Source organism: Pagrus pagrus (assembly GCF_965226575.1).
Source record: "Pagrus pagrus genome assembly, chromosome: 12".
Classification (NCBI taxonomy): Eukaryota; Metazoa; Chordata; class Actinopteri; order Spariformes; family Sparidae; genus Pagrus; species Pagrus pagrus.
In genome coordinates, this window is record NC_140196.1 from 23,254,596 (window position 1) to 23,272,783 (window position 18,188).

Here is an 18,188-nt window from a genome sequence, read left to right on the forward strand (position 1 = left end):
TTTTTTGATATTTTTATTTGTTCAACAACAAATTGCGCAAAATCTGCGCAAGCTTGATTTTCTTCACAACAAGGCCAATTAGCTGCATACACTTCCTGTATATATTTGTTAGAGAGCTTAACGCGACTCCGGCTTAACATCGCTGCACTTCAGACATGCCGACAACAAGGAAGCTAACTTACGTCTAGAAAATGGGAACTCACAACTGTTTATTTTAAGAGTAGTTAACTGTGACGTTGGTTTTAAATCCAGACTTCGACGGAAGTGTTGCTGAGATAGAAGCTAAGCTACATGTTAACATTACCCAGACTGGAGGAGTCTCTCAGCAGCAGGCATTGCTGAATAACTTACAGCAGAGGAATAGCTGGCTCTTCTCGGGCTGAAACAAACCTGCATTACCAAAGATGGCATGGTTCAATCATGTGAGTCAAGGCTCAAATCATCATCAGCAGCAGCAGCAGCAGCAGCAGCCCATGGACAGCCACAGATTCACAGCCACAGACACCCTGTCAGGCACTCTCACCTCCAGGCTCAGAGGTCCGGCAGAGGGACCACTCCACTCCACTCCCAGCCCAGTGGACTTTCCATCAGCTCCCCGGGGTGTATCCAGCCCTCCCAGCCTAGAGAAGCTCTCCTGCTCTTCTCCAAGTGCGTGTCAGGAGAGAGATCCGGAGCCAATCTCCTATGTAAGCCTTCAGGAGCAGCGGTGCGTCCTGAGCTGGTTCCAGGGCTGGACCGGCACCCAGAGAGAGCGGTTCATGCAGGACCTGCTGGGAAAAGCTGTGCCTGGGAAAGTGTGCACCCTCCTAGATTCACTGAGTACACTTCAGGTACTTTCAACACTGTCTTACACTTAACAGATAGTCCAGAGAATGATTTCATTTCTAACATTTAACATCTGTCTTCTCTTCTTGCATCCTGACAAGGTTAAAGACAGACTACCAAACATCTTTGAGTGCCAGCTGCGCCTGTGGACCCAGTGGTTCGAGTCTTGGGGAGAAGAGGAGAGGAATCATTTCCTGCACATGCTGGAAGAGCGGGACCCAGTCTTTGTCGCCTACTTTTACAGGAGCGTAGCCGGGACAGCAGGGAGAGACTGAGCAATGATTGAAATGTGATGGAAAAGAAACAAAATGTGTTGAAGAGGTGACATGTAGTGGGAAATGTGTATTAGTTCTGAGATAGTTCTCTTGAGAGAAATGTTTGTGTAACTGTGATGGGACTTATTGTTGAAGGTTAACCATTTCATTGTCAGAACAGAAGTATTCACTCAATATAAGCTGTTTTTATTCAGTTTCTCCAGGGCTGCGTCACACATTATAACACATCTTTTATAAAGTTCAGAACTTTTTGCTAAATGCTTTCATGGGTGAAGCTCTGCCATTTAGTTACCCAATGGCGTGAACTTGAAATTAACAGGTTTAACATCTGGTTGTAAACATAGAACAATAAACAAAATGCATTGTTGTATATTTGTTTTGTTTTTATTGTCTGAAACATGCATCAGCAGTAGTAACAGAACGTGTGGGAACATTTCTGCAGTCACAGGGATCAGGACATGGCTAAGCTATGAAACATAAGACAAATAACTTGTCACCGTCTCTATTTTATCCAGTCAGCTGATCCAGGTCTTACCAACACTACTGGAGTGGGACTTCCAACATCCTCAACACATAAATTGATAAATGGATAGATTTTGTCAGTAAACGTTTGACCTACAAATGAATACATAAGAGATCTGGCATTGGCATTGTAAAATGAGATCTGTCCCTTTTTGTAGTCCAGCAGAATGCCCAGCACCAGAGGTGGCCTCTGAACCGGAAGGATAACATGTGGCCTATTAACAGCTTTGTATTGACCGTTTTTGTTCATGATTATAGTCCAGAAACCATTAGCTGGACTGAATATCACTGATCCTCTTCGTGGAGCAGATTCACTGGCCATCCCCAGATGGTAACAGCGCTTCCCAGCTACAGAGACCTCCCAGTAATGTCTGCCAGTTGAAAAGCCAGTCTTGCCCAGGGCTGCGAGGTGGACATCAAACCGGCCTGGATTGTCGGGGACATTTGGCAATTCCTCGCCAGTGGACATCTCAGTGTAGTCATCAGACAGGGCTATTCTTGGGTTTGCTGTGTTTGGATCTAAGGTCATCTTCGCTGTAAACCGGGAAATGTACAGTAGTAGATTTGAAAGAAAATTGACATTAAAGATTTTAAGGCAGTACATGTCACTTCCATAAAGTTGTGGAGACCCAAGAGACAGATTTTAAAAGAGAATGGTCAAAATTGAAGTATCAGAGGCTGAGAGTCTGACTTTTGGGCCTTGGCATGGGTCAAACTATAAAACACTGGATGCTACAATTCCCATAATTCAACAAACCAGCATCTTTCATTAGACCCTCCATGTCTGGTAAGTTTCAGTTAATCATACAGTCATACAGTTATATTTAAACAGCATCTAACAAGTCTGTGGTGTAAAGTATGTGTGTGCGTGTTTGTAATATTTTTATCATGACATTATGCAGTTTGAACACTTATCATTTAGGATCAAAATGTTGGCATGAAACGGAAATATCAAAGAATCCGCAGGCCAAAAACATTCCAAGAAAATAAATGAACCCTTGTGTGACTTACTGGCATAGATCGTATTATCTTCCACTTCAATCTGTTTGTTTCGAAGTTCTTCTAACTCCTGCTGCAGCTGGTTGAGCCTGGCATCCTTGTCAAGCAGCTGCTGCACCAGTAGGCGATCAGGGATGGTCGGGGTCGGTCTCTGTTGTCTCTTTAAAACTGTTTGAGGAAAGATAACATGACACTGGATCTCAAAGATACAGGATCTAACCATTACACTAGCTCCTTTCCGCAAGTATAAACTGACTGAATGTACTTCTTTTGTCTACAGACAGAGAGGTGAACTTACTGCTGGATTCATTCTGCAGGTTTTTATTCACCCTGGTCTGTTCTTCTAAGTCCTGCTGCAGCTGTTTGAGGTTAGCATCCTTCTCGTACAGTTGCTGCTGCAGGCGATCAGCATCCTCCTGGCTCTGTTGCAGATGTTTTTCTAAATCTGTTTGATCAAAAGGATAAGTCACCCAAATAAAAATAAAGAAAACAATCATTATATGGTCAACCCCTAATGGTGAAAAGTCAGGTCAGTCAAATTTGTGCACTTACTTCAGAAAGGGTGCACGCTAACACTTTTAGCTTAGCAGCTACAGTGAAGATTTCAGCTTAGAAAAGGGTGTAAATAATGTCTTTTCAAATCAATTTGGGATTTCATGGGTTCTGGAGACTCCACACCCCACACAAGCTGTATTTTTCTGTTGTTCTTTTTTATGTTTTAAAACAAGTACCTATTTACTTCAGTCATCAAAGAGAATGCTGCAACGATATTAACTACAGAACTTGAGTGGTATGATTAAATTTAAATTTTTCGGTGAACTTTTCCTTTACAGTGCCCCCTTGGATGTTTTCCCCTTTTATTGCTTTATAAATGGAATCATGGTCAATATACAAAAAATATAAAAAACAAAGAATTTACAAAAGAAAACTCCTTGTCGTCTTTAAACCATATCTGTGTAGCTTTCGCTGTATGCTTCGGGTGCTGATAAGCATCCCCACAGCATGATGCTGCCATCACCATGCTTCACAGTGGGGATGGTGCGTTTGTGGTGATGTGCAGTGTTTGGTGTCTGCAAAACATAGCATCTAGTCTGATCGCCAAAATCTCCATTTTGGTCTCGATAGACCAAAAAATCTTCTCCCAGTTGACCTTGGAGTATCCCACATGCCTTTGGGTGAACTCTAGTCGAGATTTAATGAGCTTTCCTCAACAGTCGCTTTCTCTTTGCCACATTCCCATAAAGCTTTGACTGGTGAAGGAGGACAGCCTACTGTAGGCAGATTTACACATGTGCCATACTCCTTCAATTTCTTAATGATGGAACTAACTGAACTCCATCCCCTCACTTATACTTTTCAATAATCTTTTCACAGAGTTGCTTGGCTTGTTCTTTTGTCTTCATTGTGCAATTGTAGCCAGGAATACTGATTAACCAATGACTGGACCTTCAGACACAGGTGTCTTTATACTACAATCACTTGAGACACATTTACTGCACTCAGGTGATCTCCATTTAGCTAATTGTGAGACTACTAGCACCAATTGGCTGGACCTCTGTTGAATTAGGTCAGTATCTTTAAAGGGGGTGAGTATTTATGCAGTCACTTATTTTACGTGATATATTTTTAATTAACTGCTATTACTTTGAAGAAATGTGCTTTCACATAATCATTAAAGAGTTCTTTTTGTAAATGTTTTGTATATTTTTGTATATTGACCACGATTCCATTTATAAAAGCAATACAAGGGAAAACATCCAAGGGGGTGAATACTCTTTAAAGGCACTGTAAATGTTCATCACAATGACTGTCTGGATCTCAAGGACAGCTATAGTATACAGTATGTATGGAGTGATAACTAGGAACTCACCATCACACTGGCTGTTGACATTACTGCAGCACATTCTCAGTTCCGTGACCTCCTGCTGTAAGTCTGACGGAGGGAGGAGGTTGAGACATTGGCATGTATCAAATGCCAAGTTTTAAAGGAATAGTTCAATTTCTAGAAAACAACCCCCCAAAACATTTATTTGCCCTCTTGCAGAGTTAGAAAGAAGATTCAATCTGATCATATGTCTGTGTGGTAAATATATAGCTACTGCCAGCTTAGCTTATTTTAGCATAAAGACTTGAAACAAGTTGGAACAGCTAGCCCTGTTCAAAGGTAACAAAATCCACCAACCAGCACCTCTAAAGCTCACGTTCAAAAACTGAAGTGTAAAAAGTTGTGGTTTTGTAGGGGGAGTATTTCCTGACCACGCACAACAAGTAAGTGTATTTCCCAAAATGTCTATCAAACTATGCCTTAAAGACACTACGGTGTAGAGTACATACCTTTGTTGGTGGCTGCAAGTTTTCTGTTCTCTCTTTGTTGTGTTTGTATTTGTTGCTCCAATTCTAAGAGAGAAGACAAAAAACAACCACAACTGCATTGAAATGCATTGGATGATTTAGTCATTACATGTTAGGATTATTTCTGGATATTTTCTAGCATGAAAAGTCTAAAATAATTTGTTGACTGACAGCAGAGACAATCTAGTTGAAAAAAACAAATTGACAAACCGTTGTTGTTTTGTTTAGCAGCTCTCTTTCCCAGTTTCTCAGCCTTCTTCAGTTTTGCTCTCAGATCAGCAATTTCCATTACTAGCAGAAACACAGAAACATCTGCAGTGTTACTCTCTGCTTAAAGGAAACCAACATGAGACAAAACTTGAGCAAAATATGAACTTTTCATACTCGAGTTAAAATTCTTTGCATCTGCGTCCTTGAGTCGAAGTTCGCTGTCTTGCAGTTGCCTCTTTGACAAATCCACTCTCTTCTGAAGCTCTGAAAATGATTTAGAGATCAATCAAAGAAAAAATTATTCATTAAGTATCTGTGCATGTATTACCTTAAGGCACATGATAATGCGATTGTCATATTTTTTTCTTTACCTTCGAGATTCTCAGTGTTTGCTTCCTTGAGGTCATATATCTCATCTTCCAGAGGTTTGATTCTCTTGTGAAGGCTCATAATCTGAGCCGCTAAAAATACAAAGTAAACTACTTTTAGTATTCTGGTTCATTCTGACGATTCTGTTTTTTTTTTTCCCAGATCAAAACTGAGTAGAAGTCTTACACAAATTAGCAATCCTTGTGTCGCTTGAGTCCAGCACCAGCGTCTTTTCTCTTATCTCATTTCTGACTTCCTCCAGTTCATTCTCCAGATCTTCGAGAAAGACAGAAAAGATGTTTTATTTCCTTGAAATGTATGAAAAAGTATTCAGAAGTATAAACCTAAATCCTACAGACTGCGTCCCACCTTTAATTTTTTCCAATTCCCCTTGATTCTGACTGTCCGCTTGCTTCTTCAGTCGTGCTATTTCGTCTTGTTGAGCCAGGATTTTAAACACTAACAGAAGAAAGACTTGATTAGATCTATTCACTGGATACAAGCCCACGATCAACAACGAAAGAACAATTACAATTTACTGTCCTTTTCAAGTGACTCACTCAGTTTAGTATTTTCATTGTTTTCATCTTGTATTCCTTCGATCAAACCATTCAATATGTCTTGGAGTCCTGCAGACAAGAGACATTGAATAACATTATATCATGTGAGGACATGTATGTTACATTATTAACTGGTGTTGTTGTCAGAGAGATATGTGTCTGTCACTCACCTCTCATCTTAATGTAATCTGTGTCATTTGCTGCCACATTCGCCAGTTTATCAATTTCTGTTTGTATCGTAACAATCTGTATGACTGGAAGGAGGGTTAAAGATTGACAATCATTTGTTAGCATGTATAATATCCATCCAAACTATACATACAGTATAATTCAGTGATTTTGATTCTTTCAGAGGGTTGTAATTGCGTTCTACTCACGCCTTTGTGCTTGAGCACTTCTTGCTTTCAGCGCCTCTGTTTTTCTGGCCAGCTCGTCTGTTTTCGCATCGATCGTTTTTTGAAGTTCTGCAGAACGAAAACAAAAAAATGTTTTAACTTGTATATCCTTTGTTCTTAGTACTTTAATCTGAATAACACAACATACATTTTATGTTTCTCACTAAGCTGCATAGTAAGCCATTTTTTAAATAATTGCAACGTTTTGTGCACCCACCAAAGGGCGTAATTTAAACAGCAACATGGAAGCTAAAAATATATGACATGGCACATACTGTACTTTATATCAAGCAAGGATGGAATATATCAACATATAAAAAATATCAAACTGTAAAGTGACAATGAAACACACACACACTGACCTTTTATCTTAGTGTCGGAGTCACTTCTCTGTTGTTGTCTCTTGAGCTCCTCTAGTTGTAGAGTTAATGTTGAAACTTGAAGAGCTGAGAGAACCACATTTAAAAGCAGTTACACAATAGTAATCAAGTTTCTCCTCATCCTTAAAGCAACATTATGTAGAAATTGGCATTTTGTGCAATTTGGCGCCCCCCCACAGTTTCTGAGTGCAACACCACTGTCGTAAATACAAATCCAAGGTCTGCAATTTGTCAGACTAGGTATGAATAAGAAGAAGAACAGCTGCTAACTAGAAACAAAACTCATTACAAGTCATTACAAGGCACTGTACCATCAAAATGATAACGAAGCTGTTATTTTAAGGTAAGAAAAAAGTTACATAATGTTGCTTTAAATGTAGTTCGTAAGTAGATAATAACACAACTCTCATCATAGTGGATCACATGGAGTCAATTTCCATCATCCATTATCGATTAATCATTAATTTTCTCATAAACTGATTTACTTATTGGTAACACGTCTCCACCACTCACCAAGTGAAGTCACAGTGTCAGATTTGGATTGAAGTTCCTCCATTTTGGAATCCAGGTCGTTCTGCAGATCTACAAGGACACATTTGTGACAAGGTGGCAGAAAAAGATCAAACATTGTAACGCCTTAAATATTGGCCGATCTCAGAAGGGAGAAATATTTATTTTTAAGACAAGGAGTTTCTTTATCGAATTACATGCTAGTTGTGGTTTTGACAGCAAGCATCGTCTGCTGCCAGGGTCGCCCTCTCTCCACCTTATAATTCACTTCACCTTTCGAGCCACTTATGCAGGCTATCTGGCAATCAAAGATCACGAGCCAATCACTATCCATAGCACACAACATTTCATATCACTGTATGTAGATGATACTGTCACCCATGTTTAAAAAAAATTTAAAATTATAAAAAGAAATACAAAAACATAGACAAAAATCTACATTTCTTCCAGAACAAATTATCAATCACTACCACGATTAAGGCCTAAACTTTTCTCAGTCTAAATAAATCTTCTGTATACTTAATCCAACCACATGCTAAACCGAAATAAGACTCTTTTTTAACAACAATTATGTTAAAACAAGACGATTACCCGTTCATTTCCCACGATAGAATCAAAAGGTAACAAGTCAGCAAGGCGACACTCACCTTTGAGTTTCTGCTCAAAATCTGAACACTGTTCCACCGTCTGGTTCAGCTGATTCTGCAGAACTTATACAAAATACAAAAGAAAACATTCATATTTAACTGAACTACTTTTCCTTGCTGCAGAAACCTACACGAGGTAGTGCTGAACTCACCATTGATCTCAGCCTGATCACGAGCGTGCTCCTCTGCTTTTTCCTTCAGTTGTTCTCTCAGCTCTAAAAACAGTAAGGTTTAATTCAACTTACGATGGATCTACTGCTAATTCATGATTCAATAGTGTCGATGGGAAATGAGACGCTCACTGGTAATAGTAGCAGATGTTTGGCCCTCATTGTGCTTTTCTTTTGCTAGTTTTCTGAGTTGGTTGTGCAGATCGGTGGCTGTAAGAACTGAGAAACAAAGAAATAATCTGCTGTATCAAAATATATTTCTGGATATATCTCAATAATGAATGTAGACACCAAGTTCCCTTTTACTTACTCATCCTGGCTTTTGTCTGATTCTTCTCTTTCATATCGTTGACACATTTCTGCAGCTCATTCCTCTTAGTTGTAAGATCATTTCTGAGCTCTGAGACAAATTATATTCAGAACCACGATACAGTAAGAACAATATAACAGACATTAGCTTGTTTGGGGATTTGTAAAGATTTTGTGGAAATTCGTACTGGTTGCGTGAGGGGTTTGTAACATCTGGAGGCCTGACAGCTGTCTCTGCAGCTGCTCCACCTGACTCTGCAGGCTGATCATGTTCAGCACTAAAGCACATCACAACAGAGAGGATAAAATGTAGTTTGATTCAAGCAATCACCTAACAGGATGAAAGAAAAACTTGTAAGTGAAACTTTCTTCTGACAGTTATTTCAAACTCACTCAGTTTTGTGTCTTGCTTGTCGTCTAGTTCAGTGAGAAGGTCATCCACTCTGATTTGCAACTCTGGGAAAGGTCATCAGTCTTTAATGTAGGAATTTGTACACTGGTATTTAAAGTAGACTAACATTTTACACGCTCACCACTGGTGTCACTGGCAGCCGTTTTTTGAACGTCCGATATCTCTTCCAGCAGCTCAATGACTGTTAAAACTGAAACAAATCAACATGCCGTGAGATTGGCTGGAGTCATTGCCACAGAAATCTGTGTCGGCAGTCCTCAACTTTAAAGGCTAGATGCCCATGTACTTTATTTATTGTTCAATAATTCTCTAAGCTACGCTAACTAGGAATTAGTATTTGTGCTATTTGAAACAGGACTTGGCAACAAGGCGGTGGCTAATATTCAAAACATTAGTGGATTCAGATAAAGGTTTTTTTATGGTTTCAGTGAACATTTTCAGGAAAGCAACTGAGATAGATCAATAGAGTTCAGTCCTTTTATAACTGTAATCCCGAAAGGACTGCAGTGTGACAGAAACCAAGTCACCTAAATCAACAAAACACTATCTTTCTTTCCGCAACATGATGGTGATTTCAGCTTTTCTGTCAAAGTATTTAGAAGAAGAAAACAACAACATAAGAAACTAAGAAGGAAAACACTCAAAGTTTGTAAATGTATCATAGAATTGGATACTTATATGAGACAGGTTGGAAACAGTTAAAATATTTCTGTATAAGATTGTAAATGATTTCTTAAAAAGTCTTGATTTTAATTTCTATTATGTCCAACGGTGATTTGGTCTATAGCATGGGCTCAGGAATGTGGTGCTGACAAATCTGATGACAGGTGTGAAGTTGAAGATGATTTGTTCTTAATCACACAGTATATTGAAAGAAGTGCTCACTTGTTCCTGGGTTGGCAACCAGTGTCTCTATGTCTTCATTCTTGGAGTTCAGATCGCGTTGCTTCTCCTCCAGTTGCCTCGTCAGCTCTGTGAGGAGACGGTGAGATGACAGTGAAAACTGGGAGAGGCAGAAAAATCCTTCAATATTGTGACCGCTCACCTGTGATCCTGTCTGGGTCATCTGCGGTGGAGATCAGTTGCCTCAGAGTCCTCAGCTGATCATGCAGGTTTATTACGTTCAGAACTGACCCAGAAAACAAAGGCAACATCACTACAGCGCTTATACTTCTGAAACAAACTATCAGATGAGAAACGGTGCGTTGAAACGATACTCACTGAGTGCTACTTCGGAGTTTCCGGTTCTATTCAATTCTTTGACCGTCTGCTCAAAGTCAGTCCTTACGTCTGATAGAAACACACACGAACACCAAATCAGAACTGAAAATAAAACCTGAATCATCGGAGCCTTTAGCTGAAGTCATGTTTACAACTTACGCTCAGATGTGTCCTCAGGTCCAGAGCATTGTTCACTCTTTGCTCGCAGCATCCTCTGCAGCTCTGTCATATAAAAAGAGAAAAACATCATGATGAAAACGCTCACCTGAAACTGTGCTGTGAGGTGTTCAAAGCAGTTTTATCTATGAGAATAAAACAGACTCACCACTTATTTCAGCCTGAGCTTTGGCAAATTCACTTTCTTTGGCTTGAAGCAGAGTCTGAAGGGCTGATTTAGAACAAGATTTGTGCAATACTCAGTCAATAATCAGCTGCTTTTCTGCCTGATTTTAACAATAGAAGTAGTGGTGGAGGACTCACTGGTGGCTGGACTTGTTGGTGTCGTCTGGTCTTGCTCATCAACCTCCAGCGTTCTCACCTCTTTCATTAGGCCGATGATTGTTATCACTGTTCATAGCAAAGGAAAACACTTCAAACTTCTGACTGTTAGAGGTGATATACTGTATGTCTACTGTTTTCGTGGACTTTGTTGTTTTTTTTCTTTGTGGTGATAACACGTGATTTAAGATAGAAAGGAATTATTAAAGATTCTGGAAAATACACTTTTAAGGATAGATTCAACAATATTTTGAATTATAAACATTCATTTATCAGCCTTTTATTAATGCTCATACTCACTCAGTTGTGACTGGGCATACTCTGTTTCCTCCAGCTGCTTCTGTAAGTATTCTTGTCGTTTCTTCTCCTGCTCCAAGATAACTTTTATCTCTACGATGAAAAAACAACTATCATCATTACAAAATTCCACATTAAACGAGCCAAGTGTGACTTTCAACTTATTAAATCAAGATTCATGCAGCTGTAGGGTTATTCACCGGTAAGTTGGGACTCAGTTATCCTTTTTGTGTTCACCATTAACAGTCTAAGGTCCTCCACCTCGGCCTGCAGCTTCAAAATTTCCCTGGCTGGAGAAAAAAGGGTTAGGGTTGGGGTATGTGAAACTAATGCTGTAGCAAAGACCACCATTGGAACATAAAAGTGCATTTTACTGAGTTGGACACTCACTAAGTGTTGAGTTTCTCTCCTCACGATTCAACTGTAAAATCTTCTTTTTAAGGAGGTCCCCGTTTTGCTTCAATTGCCTCTGGTAATCTGGAAAAGAAACCAAAATGAAGCCACTCATTGCTTAAATAAGGTCACATACAAGATAGAACAAATGATGCAATGCCATGAGATCTTACCAGCAGTGTTAGTCCTGGATTCTTTAATGTGGCCACTGATCAGCCTCTGCATCATCGCAATCTTACTGTTTACAGAAATCAGCTCGAGCACTGAAGAGAGAATGTCAGGTCGTGTTGAATCTCAAACGTTGCTAATCATGATAAAAAGCACTGACAGATGTAAAGAGATGTACTGACTGGCTGAGACTGCATCTCCTTTCACTTGCAGCTGACTGACCTTCCCGTCCAGCTGGCCCTGGAGAGCTGATGAGGTGAAAGAGATTAAAGGGTAAGTCCGATAACTTTACACAATGAAGTGTGTTTACACTGCATATGTGAAGAAAGTAGTATCAAACCCTTTGTTGCTCTGAATGAAGCTGTATGTAATCTGATAAATTGCCTCCAGTTATGTCACTCTGTGGTTAAGTTGCATTATGGGTAGCTAAAATGCTAAACTACTGTTTTATAGGACAAATGGAGAATGGAGTCTTAAAATCTGTAAAGTGAGACAGTAATATGTGTAATACAGCTGTATGTACCTAAAGTTTGCTTACATAAGCCAGTAACACACTACTAATGATATCAGACCAGGCTGTAGCAGCAAAACCACTGAGTTTGTTGAATTTAGCAAACTTTATGTTTCACTTTATGAATTCAACTTTTTTAGCTGCAAAGGAAGACTGTGTCATGTCTTGTCTCAAAAGTTACAAAGCCTAGCTTCAAATTGTACTTCCTGAATTATGTATTAGAGTATGACTAAATATTTCAGTCGAATGGGCAGCAGTTTACCCAGAATTCTCCTGTCAGGCTGAAGACTAGTTTCACCGCTTCTTGATTTCTCCTGCTCCAGATCCCAGATCTGGTTTTGCAGTGAAATGATCTGAAGAACTGAGCACACACAAAAGCAAGTCATATCATAACCGTTTACTGCTGTGTATATAAAATGTGTACAAATCAATATGGATCAGCATCTTCAAAGGAAATCCTTGAGACTTCACTGCTGCTTTCAGCTGTTCTACAACTGTCTTGTAAACCTTTTTTAAAAAGCTCTCACTCCGTGACGCGTTTGTGTGGCTTCTTTCAATCTGCTGCGTCTTTGCATTCAGCTCAATGGTTTTCTCTCGCAGCTCTCTCTGCAGCACTGTGAGACACGAGTTCAGATATGAAACATTTGAATTCAGAGACATTCATTTGATGCTTATGAAGGGTTTCTCACATCATCCGCAGAAGAAAATATCAAGCCGTTGGTTCAAATATTTCAAGATAAATAAAAGGTTTTGGAGTTTGTCTGATGCAGAGCTATAAAAAAAACACTCACTTGGGATGTCAGTAGCACTGTGAGTAGAATTAGCAGCATGTTTGACCTTCTTCTGCAATGCATTCACCTCCCTGGTGAGTGCAATGCTTTTCAGGACTAGGCAAAAACATTCATATTAGACAAAGCTGAATATCTGTCTTGTCATTTGATTGAAAAAATCTACAGAAATTGTGTTGGAAAACAATACAGAAAACATGAGAGGTTTAACTCCAGGTCAGGTGAACTTACTCAGAAATGTGTCACTATCAAATGTCTCCAGAAGCTGCTTCATTCTGTTGAGTAACTGGGTTTGATAGGCTGTCAGCGAATTAAAGATACAGTTAAACATCGTTGTTCCAGAACATGTTTCATGTACGTAGAGTTTGCTTTACAATCAAGAGCTTACAGCCGGTAATGGTAGAGGCTGTCAAACTGCACGTGTCGAGCTGCAGTTTCAGCTGCCTGACTTCCCTCCTCAACCCAAAGGCTTCATTATCTGTCAGCAAGAGTACAGGTTATATGAGAGCAACAGGCGTAACTGATGATATACATCAGAATCTAAACGGATCAGTACTCACCTAGTTGGCTGTTGTAGAGAGTTGCCCGCTGAAGCTGACTGCTGAGTAGTGTCAGCTGTTCCTTTACACCTGATGAGGCATGTTAGTAACCCCAGATGTTAACTCAGAGAGTACAGTATGTCACAATATGTTTATATAGCCCCATAGCCTCACTGTGTGCGTTGCAATGGGAATTTTTACTTTTAGCAACACTTTGTCAACAGCACTCATGTTACACCAATAACATACAAAAGCTACGGCTTGTAAAATTGCCACTGTACTGCCACTGGTAATTTTCAATGCTGCTTAGCCTATTCCACTAATTATAATTTGTTTTACATGAACAAAAAGTATAGAGAACCACTCACCTGTGCAGGTGTTGGCAGTAAGTGGCTGTAGGGGAACAACATATATTTGATTGGTTTAAATAAGTTATAAAGAATTAGAAAGCAATTTAGTGCCCAAACTTTTTCCCTTAGAGGGCCAAAAATGAAACCTACTAGTAGGACACGGGCCCAAAGGGAGCACCTAAATTATTGCATTGTATTGTTAAGAAGAAAAAGGTGCAAGGATTCCGGGTTCCTGCACAAAAAGTCACACTACCCATGTTTTTTTGGAACTAGAAACATCTGGCAGCCCATATTGAACCTTATGGTGGGCAACCTTTGGCCTACAGGCCCCACTTTGGACAGTGGAATCAAACAATCTTTTCTCATTAACTTAATGTAAATATACAAGTTAATACAACTTATTCATTTTGAGTTAATGAAACTTATAATGTTATAATATAATGTTTTTATTTTCACAATGAAATGGAGTATGGGATATGAATGGATATACTCTACAGAGTGTAATTAACTTATCAAAATAGGTCTCTAAAGAAACAGGATGAGCATTAGTGAAAGTTAAAATGCCGCTGAGGCCGTATTATTTAATATCTTAAGGTTATTAATCATGCTTTCTCAAGTTCAGTTAACTTTTCAATTGGTTTCACAAAAAAGGTAAGGGAACTCTCACATTAAAGGCAGGAGTTGAACTTTTCGTTGAAACAGCCCCAAATTATGCCTATTTACATCACAGTAACAACAAACCACAGGAGATTTGCACAAGCATAAAAAATACTTGTTTCATTCCAATCCATTTATATTATGGAGACCTGTGCTTTCTGGGAGGGTTATCTGAAGTCAACAGGGCAGAAGACAGGACATTATAAGGATCGCCTATATAAATGGGTTTTATCTCGCTCATAAAGTCACAGTTTGGGAGACTCACTGGGATCTTTGAAACAATTTAGCCTACCTCTTTAATTCTTGATTGGCCAGTTAAAGCAGTCACATCCTGAAGGACTGAGGAAAAACAGAGAAAATTCAAGATTAGAGCTTAAAATATTTACATCTTATTCACTGCTCACTACCTGAGTGCAGTATGGCTGGATTTTGGGTCCTTACCATATCTATTATCAGAAGCTTGAAAGACACAGCAGAGAAGGAGGGGAATCCAACTGAAGTGAGAACCTCCCGCCATTACAGTGTTTCCCTTGTGTCATAAAACTTTCCTCTTCTATCAGCAGCCCTGATGCTTTTATACACCACTGAATGATTGATGTCTGGGGGTGGTGCTGGCTCCCAAAAAAAAGGAGGAGCAAACTAAGGGCCACCTTTAGTCACCCTTGTGTGAGAACTTAAATGAGACCAAGACTGTGAAAAAACACAACTTCTGTTCACAGACTGATTTCATGACATGTTTGTTAGTTACACTGTAGCGGTGATTTGGATTTATCTACAGCAAACATTGTGGAAACATTCGGAGAAAATTCAATCAAGGTCAGAGTGTCAGTAGGCCAACTTTTAGGTAACAGGTACAAACCATACCAGTGGGTACAAAATAATCTTTACAAATCTAAGAATATGATTTAAATCATTGACAAGTCAACGTGTTTCATTCTAAATATAGACTGGAAACTGGAGGGCAAAAAAAATCTGAATAAATTGATATCTAAGTGGCGTAAATTCCTGTTATTTATATATATTGTGTATACCATAAACAACACAGTTAACGTGCAGCAAATGTCTTCTGTTAATGTAAACTTTCTTTCAGTATATTCCGCATAAAATTTGAGGTGACATGTCCTGAAGTTATGATGATAAATTCTGAAAGAGACAAGTTGAAATTGGCATGCGCCTCTATTTACACTGAGCTAATGATTAAAAAGTTTCCCAAGAGGCTCTGTAGTGGCGTGGAAGTGGCTGAATAATAATGACCTGAAAACTCTCTTCTTGTTCTCCACTGTTGGCCTGGCACTCATATAGTTCAGTATACAGTTTATACCATGTCACCACAATACGTTGTTTCTGTGACGCGTGTATCCTGTTACTGTCCGTGTTCACCTTTCTCTAAAAAAGATCACACTGTGGTGACATTAGTTTTTGAATCATTTCAAACACTGAATTCAGCTGCTTTATCAAAAAGAAATGATACACAGATAATAACGTCTATGCAAAGCTAATACTTGCAAAAGAGCTGCGTCAACCATAGAACAGTATCTGTGTTTTGTTTGGCTTGATTCCCATCTTCATCCCATGTTTACATTAAGTCCAGCGTAGGCGCTTCCCGTAAAGTTCATGTTTTGACATGATTGCGTAAATTTTCTTGACTCTGGACTTCTTTTTTTAATGTCGTGCCAGTGACCAGAAGTTGCTGAGTTAATTAAATGAGGACATTTTGATGCAGAAAACTGTCATGTTTATCCCTCAACAAACATGGATTTCGTATGGCAAAGGCTGGAGACTGACTTCACAGACTGTGGAGAAATTTGCATCCATGTAAAGGTATGCTAATGAATCATAAGGCTACAAATTCTGCATTAGAGAATGTGCATCCAATGACACACAGTCACTTCTCTGTGAATGGAACAGCTCCTGAGTCAATTAGGCCAATCAGTCCAAGATGTAAATTTATGATTTAAATAGTCATTTCACACAAATTACAAAAAACGAACATACATATTCTCTCTCTTACTTTTGGTTTTATTTACCAAGCTCTTTGAGATATCCTCCTCTACGTCCTTTCCAGTGTAATGGGGGTGAAAAATGTATTCTAATAAAATCTAACAGCAACATGCATTTCCAGTAACCCTTTACAGTTTTCATTGGAACTGCTGGCAGACCTGTTTAGTGACTACAAACTGAGATGTCACTGTTGAATCGTTTTTAATGGGAATTTTGACTCTCTGTCTCTATTGCATTGCAGTGAATTCAGAAATCACATAGCTGGATACATTAACAGCTCATCAGATAAAAGCAAAACAATCTGCATAGCTGTACAACATGATGATGTGAGTGAACATGATGGACTCATACATTTTGATAGCTTGTTGACAGCAAAGAAAAGGTACTGAATGACTGAGTAAGAAAGCTGTGTTCAAAATCTTTCTTTAAAAAAAAAAAAAAATAGAAATAAAAAATAAGCAAATATAGGTCTATAGTATTCTGCATCAATGATGACCATGATGCAGAATATTGTATACTATCAGGACTTGGCATTATAATTTATCTGTTTTGCTTGGCTTTGATAACATCTGCACAAACAGTATGCCCTGTTGTGTCTGCAAGCTTCCCACAGTTCAAGTTCATTGGTTGGTAATGATTGCCTAATGTTTTCAATCAAGGTCATTTTTTGTGATGTGATGCCACTTTTAGAAATCATTATTTAGCACTACTACTGTTTCTGCTGTGAGCAAATATGCCTCCAAACACACACTAACTAAGAGTTATTCATGCAAATCTGGAGCATTTTCTGTACGTTTGTATTGAAATCGTCGTTTATTTCACACATTAACTTTGTATGCTTACTTTAATAGGAAATGGGAACACTGGCATGCAAAAGTCCCATGTCCACTGAACTTAATAGCCTCATAAACAGCCCAAAAAAAATTGGCAGTTTGGCAACACTGTTCTAAAATTTGGTAACCCTCTAGCGCCACATTCACAGGCTACATTATTTAGGAGGACTACAGCGCCATCGTGTGTGAATTGTTGTAAATTAAACCAAAGATCACCTCCGACTATCACCAGCAAGATAGTTCGCTAACTCTTAACCACAACGGCGTACAACTCTTAAAAACGAAATGTTACTCAACATAACAATAGCACAATAGCGCATGGGTCAATTACAGCGACTGTTTTTATTTTAAAGTCATTTTAAGACAAATGTAAGGCTAAACACGTCATTGGTAGCTCACTACGACACAACCGTGCGGTGCTTACGTCACAACCAGAATTCAAGCGAAGCAGGAAGTCAGCGCGAGTGACTCCTCAGCGTCAACGCCACTCTCGCCCTTGGCGACTCTGCTTCGGTTCCCATGTTCTCGCGACATTACAGTAGACGCAGCGCTATGATCGTGGCCTTGAAACAACTAACAGTGCTTACATTCTAGCTGGAGGCATTTTACGGTGTGATATCACAACACCTCCACACAGCAGCTGTGACATTTGGACCGAGACGTTTCCTGTGTGTTTACTCCGAGCGCTATCTGTGGAATACGGTAATGATTTTTTGTTGTTTTTTTATGCAATCGAGCGAATTCTACAGATATTAAAGTTACATTTCCAGTCTCCTGCGTTAGATAACAGCAGAGTGTCGCCCCCGTTAAGCATGATTTATAACTGAGTCAAGTCCTGAAAATGAGTCGTCACTTTCTTCTCTCACGGCTTTGACTGCATCTTTTGCGTTATAAGAGCTTCTTGTTATGCCAAAATAACCTTTTATAACGAGAATAACGGTATTATAACAACAGCAAACAATCTTCAAACTAGAAAAAAACATAGCAAAAAAATAAT

General features: G+C 39.2%; 3 protein-coding genes across 4 annotated transcripts in view; 2 read left to right on the forward strand and 1 right to left on the reverse strand.

The window, feature by feature from the left end:
• Positions 1-55: 55 nt before the first annotated feature.
• On the forward strand, positions 56-1,470 carry cUnh14orf119 (chromosome Un C14orf119 homolog). Its single transcript, XM_084370124.1, has 2 exons — positions 56-830; positions 927-1,470. Exons 1-2 carry the CDS (start codon positions 405-407, stop codon positions 1,098-1,100), a joined length of 600 nt encoding a protein of 199 aa, XP_084226250.1. The 5' UTR covers positions 56-404; the 3' UTR covers positions 1,101-1,470.
• Positions 1,261-18,188, reverse strand: part of LOC311266085 (uncharacterized protein) — a gene marked incomplete at its 5' end in the record, with an annotated part of 27,702 nt that continues 10,774 nt past the window's right edge. The window contains 41 exons of the mRNA XM_084368269.1: positions 1,261-2,156; positions 2,634-2,789; positions 2,920-3,066; positions 4,492-4,554; positions 4,956-5,018; positions 5,184-5,264; positions 5,358-5,447; positions 5,555-5,644; positions 5,739-5,828; positions 5,922-6,011; positions 6,113-6,181; positions 6,283-6,366; positions 6,490-6,576; positions 6,870-6,953; positions 7,401-7,469; positions 8,045-8,107; positions 8,197-8,259; positions 8,347-8,433; positions 8,525-8,614; positions 8,712-8,801; positions 8,917-8,979; positions 9,057-9,125; positions 9,821-9,907; positions 9,981-10,064; positions 10,157-10,225; positions 10,316-10,378; positions 10,482-10,544; positions 10,637-10,723; positions 10,955-11,044; positions 11,152-11,241; positions 11,342-11,428; positions 11,518-11,607; positions 11,695-11,760; positions 12,286-12,384; positions 12,551-12,637; positions 12,815-12,910; positions 13,043-13,111; positions 13,200-13,289; positions 13,372-13,440; positions 13,719-13,743; positions 14,650-14,696. Coding sequence (XP_084224395.1) covers positions 1,603-2,156; positions 2,634-2,789; positions 2,920-3,066; positions 4,492-4,554; positions 4,956-5,018; positions 5,184-5,264; positions 5,358-5,447; positions 5,555-5,644; positions 5,739-5,828; positions 5,922-6,011; positions 6,113-6,181; positions 6,283-6,366; positions 6,490-6,576; positions 6,870-6,953; positions 7,401-7,469; positions 8,045-8,107; positions 8,197-8,259; positions 8,347-8,433; positions 8,525-8,614; positions 8,712-8,801; positions 8,917-8,979; positions 9,057-9,125; positions 9,821-9,907; positions 9,981-10,064; positions 10,157-10,225; positions 10,316-10,378; positions 10,482-10,544; positions 10,637-10,723; positions 10,955-11,044; positions 11,152-11,241; positions 11,342-11,428; positions 11,518-11,607; positions 11,695-11,760; positions 12,286-12,384; positions 12,551-12,637; positions 12,815-12,910; positions 13,043-13,111; positions 13,200-13,289; positions 13,372-13,440; positions 13,719-13,743; positions 14,650-14,696 — 3,800 coding nt within the window. The remainder of the gene's footprint in view (positions 2,157-2,633; positions 2,790-2,919; positions 3,067-4,491; positions 4,555-4,955; positions 5,019-5,183; positions 5,265-5,357; positions 5,448-5,554; positions 5,645-5,738; positions 5,829-5,921; positions 6,012-6,112; positions 6,182-6,282; positions 6,367-6,489; positions 6,577-6,869; positions 6,954-7,400; positions 7,470-8,044; positions 8,108-8,196; positions 8,260-8,346; positions 8,434-8,524; positions 8,615-8,711; positions 8,802-8,916; positions 8,980-9,056; positions 9,126-9,820; positions 9,908-9,980; positions 10,065-10,156; positions 10,226-10,315; positions 10,379-10,481; positions 10,545-10,636; positions 10,724-10,954; positions 11,045-11,151; positions 11,242-11,341; positions 11,429-11,517; positions 11,608-11,694; positions 11,761-12,285; positions 12,385-12,550; positions 12,638-12,814; positions 12,911-13,042; positions 13,112-13,199; positions 13,290-13,371; positions 13,441-13,718; positions 13,744-14,649; positions 14,697-18,188) is intronic.
• dhrs1 (dehydrogenase/reductase (SDR family) member 1) overlaps positions 17,717-18,188 on the forward strand; it is a 3,954-nt gene continuing 3,482 nt past the window's right edge. The window contains exon 1 of one of the 2 annotated variants that reach the window (XM_084370122.1): positions 17,717-17,893. The gene's annotated coding sequence lies outside the window, so the exon portion shown is untranslated. The remainder of the gene's footprint in view (positions 17,894-18,188) is intronic. The other variant, XM_084370123.1, reaches the window with a different exon arrangement.